Source organism: Leopardus geoffroyi, chromosome A1 (genome assembly GCF_018350155.1).
Source record: "Leopardus geoffroyi isolate Oge1 chromosome A1, O.geoffroyi_Oge1_pat1.0, whole genome shotgun sequence".
NCBI lineage: Eukaryota > Metazoa > Chordata > Mammalia > Carnivora > Felidae > Leopardus > Leopardus geoffroyi.
The window spans coordinates 213,507,268-213,519,514 of record NC_059326.1 but is presented as its reverse complement, the minus strand read 5'-3'; the positions used below and the strand labels follow the sequence as shown (position 1 = coordinate 213,519,514).

The 12,247-nt window shown below is 42.8% G+C and overlaps 1 protein-coding gene across 4 annotated transcripts in view; it reads right to left on the bottom strand.

The window, feature by feature from the left end:
* Window positions 1–12,247, bottom strand: part of MTMR12 (myotubularin related protein 12) — a 65,934-nt gene that overhangs the window by 17,145 nt on the left and 36,542 nt on the right. For all 4 annotated transcript variants that reach the window (XM_045441265.1, XM_045441244.1, XM_045441253.1 and 1 more), the window contains one exon: window positions 7,155–7,230. In XM_045441265.1, coding sequence (XP_045297221.1) covers window positions 7,155–7,230 — 76 coding nt within the window. The remainder of the gene's footprint in view (window positions 1–7,154; window positions 7,231–12,247) is intronic.

Genomic DNA, 12,247 nt, shown 5'->3' with positions numbered 1-12,247 from the left:
GCATTAGGTGAAGAGGAGGTGAAGAGGATGTGAAGAGGGCGAGGATAGTGTGTCTACTCCAAGGAGCTTATACTCTCAAAAGGGAAATACATTCACAAACATAATAAAATGTAGAACGTGGTAAATAAGAGAAGAGAATTACAAGGAACCACAAAGGGAAGGCAAAAGAGGAAGAAATCACATGAATGACTATAAGTGACAGGTTCAGGTGTTCAGGCCCTTTTCTGGCTACAGTGGGAGAGTTTGTTTGCTGTTTTGCAGGAACAAAAGGAAATGAGAACTGATCTTGGGGCAAAGTAATCTGCCAGTGGAGCCTGGAACGGAGGACAGGGCAAGCCTGGTTAGGGCAGGTGAGCACTGTGTGGACTTTGTGCCCATCAAGGCCTGGTTAAGGGCTGAGAATGGCTAGAGCACAGCCACTGCTCTGCTGACCAAGTCATCAGCCTTAGCTCAAAGATAAAACCTAGGGGAAGGTACTTTTTATAATTCTGCCATCCAGCACTGATACCTTTTTGCTATTCATCTGCAATGAATGGTATAAGCCATACACTGGACATGCTAGAAGTCTGGGCTGTGAGGTTCGAGATGAGCACACAATCCAGGCGATAACTCTGCACCACACTTAGAAAGCTAGGAGGAACTGGCTTGGGGTTACAGGGGAAGATGATGGAATGGGTGTTGGATGTATTAGGTGTCCAGTGCCAACAGGATGCCCATGTGCAGCTATCCAGGAGGCACATTAGATGAGGGTTATGAGTTTAGGAGGGGAAGGCAGGATTGGGGCTCCGGACATGGGAGGTGGCAGCCAGCTGATAACGAGCCCGCCCAGGGAGTGAGGGCAGAGGAACATAGGACCGCTCTAGGAAATGCCAAAAAGCAATGCCTCCCCTTTCAGGGCCAGGCCGTACTTTGACTCTTTAAGGTTCCTAATGAGGTGGACATGTTAGGACACTAAGACAAATCAAAGGGCCCTCTCCTGTCTTCTCCCAATGTCATACTGAGCAACGTACAGAAACCACCACAGTTTCTAGCCCTCAGCCAAAGGTGGCAGTAATTTGAATGCCCAGGCAATCATGCCCCTAGTTGCTGCAGCTCACTTGGATAAAAGGAGAGACACTCTTAGCCACGACTAGGTGACAGGTTCTAAGAAATTAAGGGTCCGTAATCCTTTTTTATCTCTTCTCTTGGGATAGAAAGGGTTAACTCTTGGTGACATTCAACCATAATTCATGTTCTCTTTGGGGCACAACCATACCTGTCTCATCTCTTCTGGGGTAATTCCCTAACTATTCTCTACTTGAAAAAATAAATAGGGATGCCCGAGTGGATCAGTCAGTTAAGCGTCTGACTTTGTCTCAGGTCATGATCTCACAGTTCTTGAGTTCGAGCCCTGTGTTGGGCTCTGTGCTGACAGCTCAGAGCCTGGAGCCTGTTTCAGATTCTGTGTCTCCCTCTCTCTCTGCCCCTCACCTGTTCATAATCTGTCTGTCTGTCTCTCTCTCAAAAATAAACAAATATTTTTTTAAAAAATTTTTAGGGGCGCCTGGGTGGCTCAGTCGGTTGGGCGGCAGACTTTGGCTCAGGTCATGATCTCACAGCTTGTGAGTTCGAGCCCCGCGTCAGGCTCTGTGCTGACATCTCAGAGCCTGGAGCTGCTTTGGATTCTGTGTCTCCCTCTCTCTCTGCCTCTCCCCAACTCACGCTCTGTCTCTCTCTCTCTCTCAAAAATAAACATTAAAAAAGTTATTTTTAATTTTTTTAATACTCTGAAAATAAATAATAAAATAAAAGCAAAAGCACTAGATATTGTTCTTAAAAATAAACAGGAAACAAGCAAAATTTTTAATTTTTTTAAGTTTATATATTTTGAGAAAGAGAGAGAGCAGGGGACGGGCAGAGAAAGAGACAGAATCCCAAGCAGGCTCCTGACTGTCAATGCAGAGCCCGACATAGGGCTGGAACCCTTGAATCATGAGATCATGACCTGAGCCAAAATCAAGGGTTGGATGCTTATCCAGCTGAGCCACCCATACACCCAGAAACAAGCAAAATTCTTGGTCAAAGACATACTTCTCATAAGAATTTAACAAAAAGCATGTCTTCTCCTATTGTAATATGTATGATTTCTGTCTGGGTTCTTAGTATAAAAGTCTTGACAACAGACAAGAATCACTCCTTGTTAATCCTGTTTACTTTTATTATTTAACAAAATATTATTTTTATTTTTAGAGAGGGAGAGAGTGAGGGGACAGAGGGGGAGGGAGGGAAGGGGAGAAAGAGAGAGAGTGCGCACGAGAGTGTGCAGGAGGCAAGAGAGCGAGAGAATCTTAAGAAGGTTCCACACTCAGTGTGTGGAACCCAATGTAGGGCTCAATTCCATGACCTTAGGATCATGACCTGAGCCAAAATCAACAATCGGACACTCAACCGACTAAGCCACCCAAGTGCCCCTATTCTGTTTAACTTTGAAGAGGGAGAGGGGGAGATTATTCATTATTTGGTACATCTTAAGGTATCTCTCTTAGTAGAGCCAAAGACAGAGCTTTAGGGGATCATCTACAACTGGACACCAGTGTAAGAAAGAAGGAACTATTAAGGAAGTCAGAGGACCAAGAAAGCACAGTGTGTCCAAAGCAAGACAGGAATTTAGAAGCAAAAAAAAGAGAACATAATTAGGGTCAAACCTGCAGCGATGGGGAAGAGAGGTGGCGATACACAAGGCATAGTGACTTCGGGAAGGTCCTTCAGCAGAGTAGGGGGTAAAAGTCACGCAAGAAGAAACAAGTAGAGAGACAAGTAGGGGCAGTTAGTACACAGTCTTTTATTTTTTAACGTTCATTTATTTATTCTGAGAGAGAGAGATGGAGATAGTGTGAGTGGGGAGGGGCAGATAAGAAAGAGAATCCCAAGAAGGCTCCTCGTGCTAGCGCAGAGTCCAACATGGGGCTCAATCCCACGGAACTGTGAGATCATGATCTGAGCCAATCAAGAGTCAGGTGCTTAACCAACTGAGAAACCTAGGTCAGTAGAGTCTTGAAATATGTTTGTCGGAAGGAGAACAAGACAACAACTTAGCTCTTCAGGAGGGGCTTCTTTAGGTTAGGGAAAGCTTGAACATGCCTTCAGGTAGAGCAGAACCATGGAAAGATCCACGTGGAAGGCGGAAGACTGATGGAAGCAGGCTCCAGACAAAACAAGGCAGATGAGATCAAGAGCCAGGCAGATGTTTAGTTAGATTCAGGATAAGGAAACAGGAACACAGAAAAAAACAACAGGAGGTGAAGGAGGAAGCTGAGGGAGGAGGTCTTGTCGCTGATTGTCCAAGATCCCACAGAAGTGGGGGAAATGTTGTCTCTCAGTACAAAAGTTAAGACTGGAATTAAAGGGGGGGGTTGCCTGGGTGGCTCAGTCGTTTGAACAGTCCAACTCTTGATAGTGGCTCGGGTCATGGGTCTCATGGTCAGGGGATTGAGACCCACATCAGGCTCTGTACCGAGTGTGGAGCCTGCTTGGGATTCTCTCTCTCTCTCTGCCCCTCTTGGACTTGGGTTTTCTCTCTCTCAAAATAAATAAACTTAAAAAAAAAGAAGAAGAAGAATGGAATTACAGGGGCACCTGGCAGGCTCAGTTGGAAGAGCATGTGACTCTGTGACTCTGGATCTCAGGGTCATGAGCTTGAGTCCCACACTGGGAGTAGAGATTACTAAAGTAAATAAAACTTAAAAAAAAAAAAAAAAAAAAAAAGAATGGAATTTACAAACTTAAAAAGAATGCAAAGATGGTTTACACCAGCCCCAGGGAAGAATGATACAGGATCCAAAAGGGTTAAATAACAGACTGCTGAGCCAGAACAAAGGCCCAACAGAGGCAAGGTAACATGGCTTTCGCATATCCCATTAAGGAACACTCTGCTGTTTGGTTTGAATCATCTTTAGCAATGTTCACTAGCCCCACGGCCAGAAAACATACTCAGGGGCTGGAGAACAGCAGAGGGTAGAGGACGTCAAAGTCGCTATTAGAGCAAGGATGTGACTGAATTTACAAACAATGTAGGTCTTCACTGAAAATAAGTGAAGGCAAGAAAAAAACAGACTAGCTGAAAAGTCAGGGTAAAAAAAGCATGGAGATACGCAAATGTTCTGGAACTAGAAAGCAGTAATGGTTGTACAACATTGTGAATACATAAATGCCATTAATGGCAAATTTTACGTTATGTGTACCGAGAGCTCTGTGTTCCCTGGGTAAATGTGAAAATTCCATTTCGTACAAAATATTTCTGCTGTCCGTTCATGCAAACTCCACTAACAACTTCCAGGACATATCATGAAGTCAGATCTGAAAAAGTGAGAACACTTTCCTACTGTTTCTATCAAAGTTATGTTGCTGGTTCCCCACTCAGGTCTTAGCAGAACACTTCCTACTCCTCAGCCTGAAGGCCTGGCTAGAACACAGTATCAAAATTTCATACAACGCCAGGTGGAAAAGCAGCCTGTTTGCACAGGTGCGGACAATTCATATTTGTTTCTTCCCACAGAGCTCACCTTCTTTCCCTAGATCCATCTCTGAAAGGCTGAGAAATGAAGACATTCATTTTCATCCTTCTACAACAGCAATTCTTAAAATGTTGAGATGGAGGCATGGTGGGAGGTGGGGGGGTGGGGGGCAGGGTCCCAAGACCCTTTCAGGTGTTCTGAGAATAAATACTAAGAGGTAACTGTGTCCTTTTCACAGTGTTGACATTCGCACCTATGGCAAAGCCCTGGTGGGCAAAAGTGCTGGTGTCTTAGCACCAACCAAGGCACCACCACCAGATGCCATCGGTCACCACTGTATTCTTCGCTGCCACACACTCACAGGAAAAAAAATTCTCTTTCACTTGAGAATGTCCTTAATGAAGGACTAAAAATTATTAATGTTATTAATCTTGACCATTATGGACAATTTAATAGTAATATGCTTTCTATTCCGTGCGATGGAGTGGGAAGTAAGCACTGAAATGGTGTTGGTCACAAGAAAGAGCACGTGTGTGCCTGAGCTGAGAGGCGAACTAGCTGCTCTTTCCATGGAATTGAAAGAATGACTGAGGAAAAAAACCAAAAAACCAAAACCCATACAGAATGAGTGCGAGTCAAACAACGGGTGTTCAGACTTTGGAATCTGGCAGATGCATCCTCAAAAAAAAAATGAAGTGACCCTGCCACTTCAAGGAAAACAACTGACAGATTGTTGCAAATAAAAAATGAACTTTCAAGCAAAAATCAGAATTGTGTAAAACTAACCTCTGACTCCAGCTGGACAGCTTCCCAAAATATACAGACTTCTGACAAGACAAAGACAATGCTAATGAATGTGATTTCTTAAAATTTTGGAGAGAGAGCATGAGATAGAGCACAAGTGGGGGAGAGGGACAGAGGGAAAATCCCAAGGATTCTCCTTCTCTCCCCCTCTCCCTGCCCCTCCCCTGTGTGCGCTCTCTCTCAAAATAAATAAATAAACTTAAAAAAAAAAAGTTGGACATTCAACTGACTGAGCTCCCAGGCACTTCTGATTTTTATATTATATAAGGAAGTAAGTTAATATTTGGATGATCTGTATAGCCCAGTGAACCAACATTTTCCAAATGACCACTGTATAACGTCATAAAATCATTCATGCTTTAAGATCTATGACAAGTACAAGACAGACCCATGGGTTTTAATTTAGCAGAGAATGAAAAATTCATTATATTTTCAGATTCCTTATTGCAATTAACCTTTATGAAACTACCAATCATTTTTTTTTTTTTTTTTGGTGTACCATCAAAGAACAATATTCTCAGTTATCTGAAAAGGCTAATAAATATTCCTCCCTTCCCCAAATATGGATCTGTGTGAGGCTGGATTTTCATGTACTTCAACCAAACGCTACCATACTAGAACACACTGAATGAAAGGGGCAGATAGAGGAATTCGGTGGTCTTCTATTTTTAAGAATGTGAAACACTGTTATCCTATGTTTTTGTTTGTTTTGAACAATAGTTATTATTTTTTACAAAAATATGTCACTTACATTAAAATGTAGTTAAGTTTATTGCTAAAATAAGCAGTAAGTTTTGTTTTAGTTTTTCATATGGCAAATATGAAACAATATAATCCACATAAACAAAAACTCCTTGAAATCCTCAATAATGTTTTAGAGTGCTGAGCACTAAGACCAGAAAGTGTGAAAACCACAGCTCTCAATCAAAGGTTGCAAACTGGTGGGACATGAGCCAACTCTAGCCCAAAGACCAGAGTTTTTTAAACATCTAAATCAGTTGCATACATTTAGAAACTGGGAAAACTCACAACTCACATAAAAATCCCTATCTCTGGCTTCTCCTGAAAAATCAGATATCTGGCAAGACAAGGCCCATATTCCCACACAGCACAAATTGGCTGGCACAGAGAAGCAGACTCCCCTTAACTCAGGCGGATGGTATCTGGTTCACTGAAAGGGCCAAGCTCATTACCTACCTGCTTGCATGGGCTTCTGAGCACGTGACCTCTGATTAAACATCTCGACTCCCATATAGGAATGACCTTTTTGGTGAACAAGCCATGTGCACAGCACAGCATTTATTTATAATTCTCATTCCTTACTAAATTCCCTGAAGGCTTGGCAACTCCCACCACCAATTAGAAACTGGAGTAACTGCCAAAGTATTGCTTTCTTTGATCAGTGACACATTAAATATGGCTCCCATCCCAGTCTATTCTGTGAAAAATAAGTTAGTTCTCCATGTTGCCTCTGGGAGAAAACATGGCCACGCCCACTCAAAAATTAATAGTGGGGCCCAAAAGAATCTTAAACCTTATTCCCTTAGGGTGGTCAGCTAGCTCAGCCTCAAAATGATTTCAGGTGTTAAATCAGGCTGGCTTTCAACACTAGACAGATACATAATCCTCTTAAATCTCTAAGATGTTTCTGCTAAAAACTCTATTGCATCTGTGAAAGCTTTAGAGCTCTGTCCTAGGGAGCCTCAAGTCTGAGAGAGAAACTTTTTTAGTGACTCCCTGAGATATTTATGGATCAGTTTTGAACAGAGGACCAAAGCCAACAGCTTTAAATAGAATAATTTGTCAGAATGGGTTGATGAGCAACCCACGGCTATTAGGGTTTCTAGATGTACTTACTGGTATGCCGTGACCCTGAAAGCGTGACAAATCCTCTTCGGGAAGAGGGGTGGGGACAACAAAGTATGCTGGCAATCTAGAAGAAAGAGATGTCACCAGTTTTAGTACTAGAGTAATTCACTAAATATGAAAGCTCAACTTTAATGAACTGAGGAAGCGAAAGCAGAGTGGCAGGACATGAACCTTATTTTCCTGTTAAGAAGAGCAAATGCACATGAATTATCTCTGGCCAAGTCAGTTGGGACTCTGGGTTCAAATCCTAGCTCTGCCTCTGATTCTGTGTGACCCTAAGTAAGCTACCCCACCTCTCTGGGTCTGTTTCCTCATCCGTGAAATGAGGGGACTGGAATCTGTGATATCTAAAAATATATGAATTCCAAAATTGGGAGTGATCTTTCTCATCATATAGTGGCAATTAAGCATCCATGTTGTTTCAGTCAGACCAATACGAAAACCAGTAATTAAGATGACTGCTGCCTAGGAGCACCTGGGGGGCTTGGTCGGTCAAGCATCTGACTCTCGGTTTCAGCTCACATCATGATCTCATGGTCTGTGGGTTCAACCCGTGTTGGGCTCCGCACCAACAGCATGGAACCTGACTGGGGTTCTCTCTCTCTCTCCCTTTCTCTCTGCCCCTCCCCCTGTTTGTGGTCTCTCTCTGAAAATAAATGAACTTAAAAAAAAAAAAGATGACTGCTGCCGAGACATTTTATCAAGCACTCTGACAACAACAAACAAATAAGTGTTTACTGTATGCCAGACTCTAATTAGGTAACACAAATTATTCATTTAATCCTCCTGACAACTTTTATGAGGTATGTACTACTATTATTCCATTTCACAGATAAAGAAATTGAGACAGTGCCACTAAGGTCCTTCACAGGTTATACAACTAGTAAGCATTAGGAGAGCTACACCCTGAACCCAACCAGTATGACTTCAGTTTCTGCATGAGAAATTTTAGGTTCTAAAAATAACCTGTTAAGTGGTAGGATGTGGGAAAGTTAGGTTTCAGAGTTGCAAAGATCAGAGCTATACAGGGACACCACCTCTTCCTCTAGTTAACAGATGCAGGTTTCTATTAATAAGAAACCTGCGTAAGTTGCATCACTGTGAGCTACAAACACCTTTCAGTCAAAGAGCTTAAAATAAAGCCTCATGGGAAATAAGAAGTTTAACTGTGGTGTAACTATAATGGAAAATAATCAGATGCCACTTGTATGCACACTGCACATTTTAAGTAAATCCGTTACATATTAGGTGATGGGACATAGGGACTTTCTAAGTTGAAGAGATCAGAATTTTAATGTGATCAAGTCATTAAATCTAATCAATCCATGAGGGGGCACTATTTTAAACACCAACCGAATCTAGATTATAAGAAACAATCAAATAGTCTGGTTTCTTCAAATAAATTGCAAGGAAACAAATAATGGGGGCACCTGGGTGGCTCCCCATTGGGTGTCTGACTTTGGCTCAGGTCATAATCTCATGGCTCATGAGTTCAAGTCCCTTGTTGGGCTCTGTGCTGACAGCTCAGAGCCTGGAGCCTGCTTCGGATTCTGTCTCCCTCTCTCTCTCCCTGTCCCTCCCACGCTCACACTCTCTCTCTCCTTCAAAAATAAACAAACACTGAAAAGCAAGAAAACAAATAATGGTGGGACAATCTATAGATTAAGACACTTAAGACACCTATCAATCAATGGCAAAGATCAATCTCATTGAGTCTTGATTAATGATAAAACATAAAAAGATGAAAAATTGTTTTAAAAGTTTATAAAACAATGGGGACATTCTGAATACTGACTGGCTATTGAATGGTATTGATGGTTTTAATGTTAAATTTGAAAGGGGTGACAACGGTTTTATGATTATATTTATAAAAAGAATCCTTAATTATTAGAGATGTATACCAAAATATTCATGAATGAAATGTGGTAAGGTCTGGGATTTATTCCAAAAGGATTCAAGGGGAAAATAAATAAATAAATAAATAATTCAGGGGAAACACAGAGAAAATAGGATTAGGCACGAGTTAAAAATTGCGGGGGCACCTGCATGGCTCAGTTGGTTAGGCGTCCAACTCTTGATTTCAGCTCAGGTCATGAACTCACAGGTGGGTTCAAGCCCCACACTGGGCTCTGGGCTGGCAGGTGCGCCCTCCCTGACTCACACTCTGTCTCTCTCAAAATAAAAAACTTAAAAAAAGAGAATTGTTGAAGGTGGGTGATGAATGAAAGGGAATTCATCATATTCTCTTTTCTTTTATACTGCTTGAAATTTTCCACTTAAAAAAATCTTAAAGGTGTTTAAAAAGAAAAAACTGCCCATTATAATATAAAATCAGATTTAGAAACTACTGGTCAAGGAGAAGATACTTCAAACCATCAAAACTGTTAAGAATTATTTGGCTTTTGAAGTCTGCAGTGTCCAGAATATTTTATTAGATGTGTGCTTAAGGGGGTGGGTGGTAAGGTGTTCCTTGTTCAGGTGTTATCACTGAAGTAAAAGAAATACATACATACATAAATACCTCTTCACAAATCAACGAATCAGGCTTCCCATTAAAATCACATGGGAAAATTAAAAACCTCCTTATGTCCAGGCTCCACCCCAGAACTATGAAATATCAGAAACGTGAAGAAGAAAATCCAAAGCTGAAAAGCCCTCCTGGTATAGAAACAGGATGATGGCTATTGCTCCTACCTATTGCTCCTAGGAGACCCTACCACTCCAGGTATACAGCGGCATCACCTGGACAGCAGACTCTCAAGCCCAACCTCACACCTAGTGGATCAGAATCTGCACATTAACGAGCTCCCAGGTGATTTAGCTGCGCAAACTGGGAGCAGCACTGCCCTGGATGGCAGCTTATACACAGACCACTGTTTCTCAGTCTGCAGAGGGGAGCCACCTGTGTGGTGGGTTCAGCCCCAAGTCTCAGCTCCCTCCCCAGCTTAGGCTACAATATTTTTATTTTTTAGTTTATTTTTATTTATTTATTTTTGAGAGAGAGAGCACACACGTGCACGTGAGCAGGGTGGGTGGGGCAGAGAGAGAATCCCAAGCAGTGGCACTGGCAGCACAGAGCCCAATTCAGGGCACAAATCCACAAACCGACTCAGGGCTCAAATCCATAAACCGCAAGATCACGACCTGAACCAAAATCAAGAGTCCATGTTCAACGGACTGAGCCACCCAGGCGCTCCTGGGCCACGTTGTTTTAAAAAATTTGCATGTCTTCCCCTACAAGTGAGGCTATTTTACAATGTTGGTTAGCCAGTTAATTTTCTCTTATAAATAGTCTTTCACCAAAGGGGGAAAAACGTCAGATCCAGTGGCTACAGAAAGAAGGGCGCACAGAGATGGACAGCTGTGCACCAGCGACGGGAGTTCAAGATGTTCTCTCCTGTCCCAGTGAACTACAAGGAAGTTCTAAGGAGTCTCTGCTGTGAGGCTCCCAATGTCCACAAACAGTTAATCTTCCCTCCTTGGAGAGCAGTCATTTTAGTCATTAGGACAAGTTTCAAGTAAACAACCTTTCCCAATACAGGACGACTTTATTATTCAAAGAAATATTCAAAATAAATATTCAAGGAAAGTTGTGCAGTCCACTCGGGCACAGCCTTACTTAGGGTGAGGAAACCCTCAGAGTGACAACATCGGGGCAGGAATGTCTTCCTGAGGCAGCACTGGTTTATACGTTACCCTGCAGGGTAATGGGCCTTCTGATACCTTGACAGGAGGCAGGATGAGAGAAAGGCCTTCAGAAAGGCTTTTCAAAAGGAAGACTGGTAAAGAGCCAGCTCTGACCTTGGGAGATGAAGCAGAAACTCAGTTTCCTATTCTTATCCAAACTGGTTGGAGTGCCCTCTCACTACTGAAGGAAGGACTTCCATTAATTTACTCATTCTATTTATTGAGTGCCTCTCAAAACCAGGCACTGTACTAGGGACTGAGGATATAGTGATGAACAAAAACAGTGTCCCTGAATCTCTCCAGAGCTGCCAGGTTGCAGAAGCAAACATTTCCAAACAGTGACACAGATAAAAATAAACTCACAATTGTAGGAAGTGTTGTGAAGAGAGGCATACAGTAAGTGCAATGAAAGCTCTCCCAGAGACCTGGCCTAGCCCTGGGAAGGCTCCCTATGAAAGTAACACCTGGGCTAATATCTGACACACAAGCTGGAAGGAACTACCCTCCTGCAGCTGAAAGACAAAGGAGCACCCCCAACAGGAGACCACTCAGGCAAGGTCTATGGCAGGGGGTCAGAGTGGCCAGGGGACCGAACAGAAGGCAATCGGGCAGAAGTCAAACACGAAGCGCCTTGTAAATACAGGCAATGAACACTGGGGAGACCAGCAGGCTGCACCACCTTGGTCCGGGTGAGAAACAAAGCACAACTTGCCCCGCATCTTCCCCTTGGGACAGAAAAGGGTAGAGGACGGTATGCGTGGCTGGGGCAGCCCAAGGTGGGGTGTGTTGGCACCAGGTGCTCTAAGCACTAAAATCTTGCTAAAGCTTCGTTTTCCCTGCTAACCACTCATTAAAGGCTTTCTCCCCACCTGCCTTCCCTACCAAGTATATTTTTGGTGTGCTGAGAACTACACAAATCCTAATGAATTTAATCAGTCCATGGCAGGATTTTTAAAAACATTTCTGAGAACGGGGATGCCTCCTATCAGTGTCAACATCACATTACACGCTACCACCTCCTGGGTGCAGGGATTTCTAAGTTCTTTCTGAGGGAGAGCTAGCCTTCCCTTTCCAAGCTTTGTGACTAGGAAAGAGTGGAGGAGGAGGGTGGGAATGGGGAGGTGACACTTGCTCTGCAGGTCCCTCCCCACTGTCACTCCAGGTTGTGCTGTGTCAGGAGAGCTAACCTGATAGATATTTGAGATTGATCAAAATCAAAACTGATGTGAAGTGGCCCATCAGAACCATAAATACAAAATGCTCTACAAAAATACAAATCTTATAAAACTATTAGCAGCGTGCTGGGGAATATGTCCCAAAATGATAAGATTCAAGTTTCTAAAAGAGGATTATGCAGAGTCATCCTTTAAAAATGTAGGTCAGATCACATCACG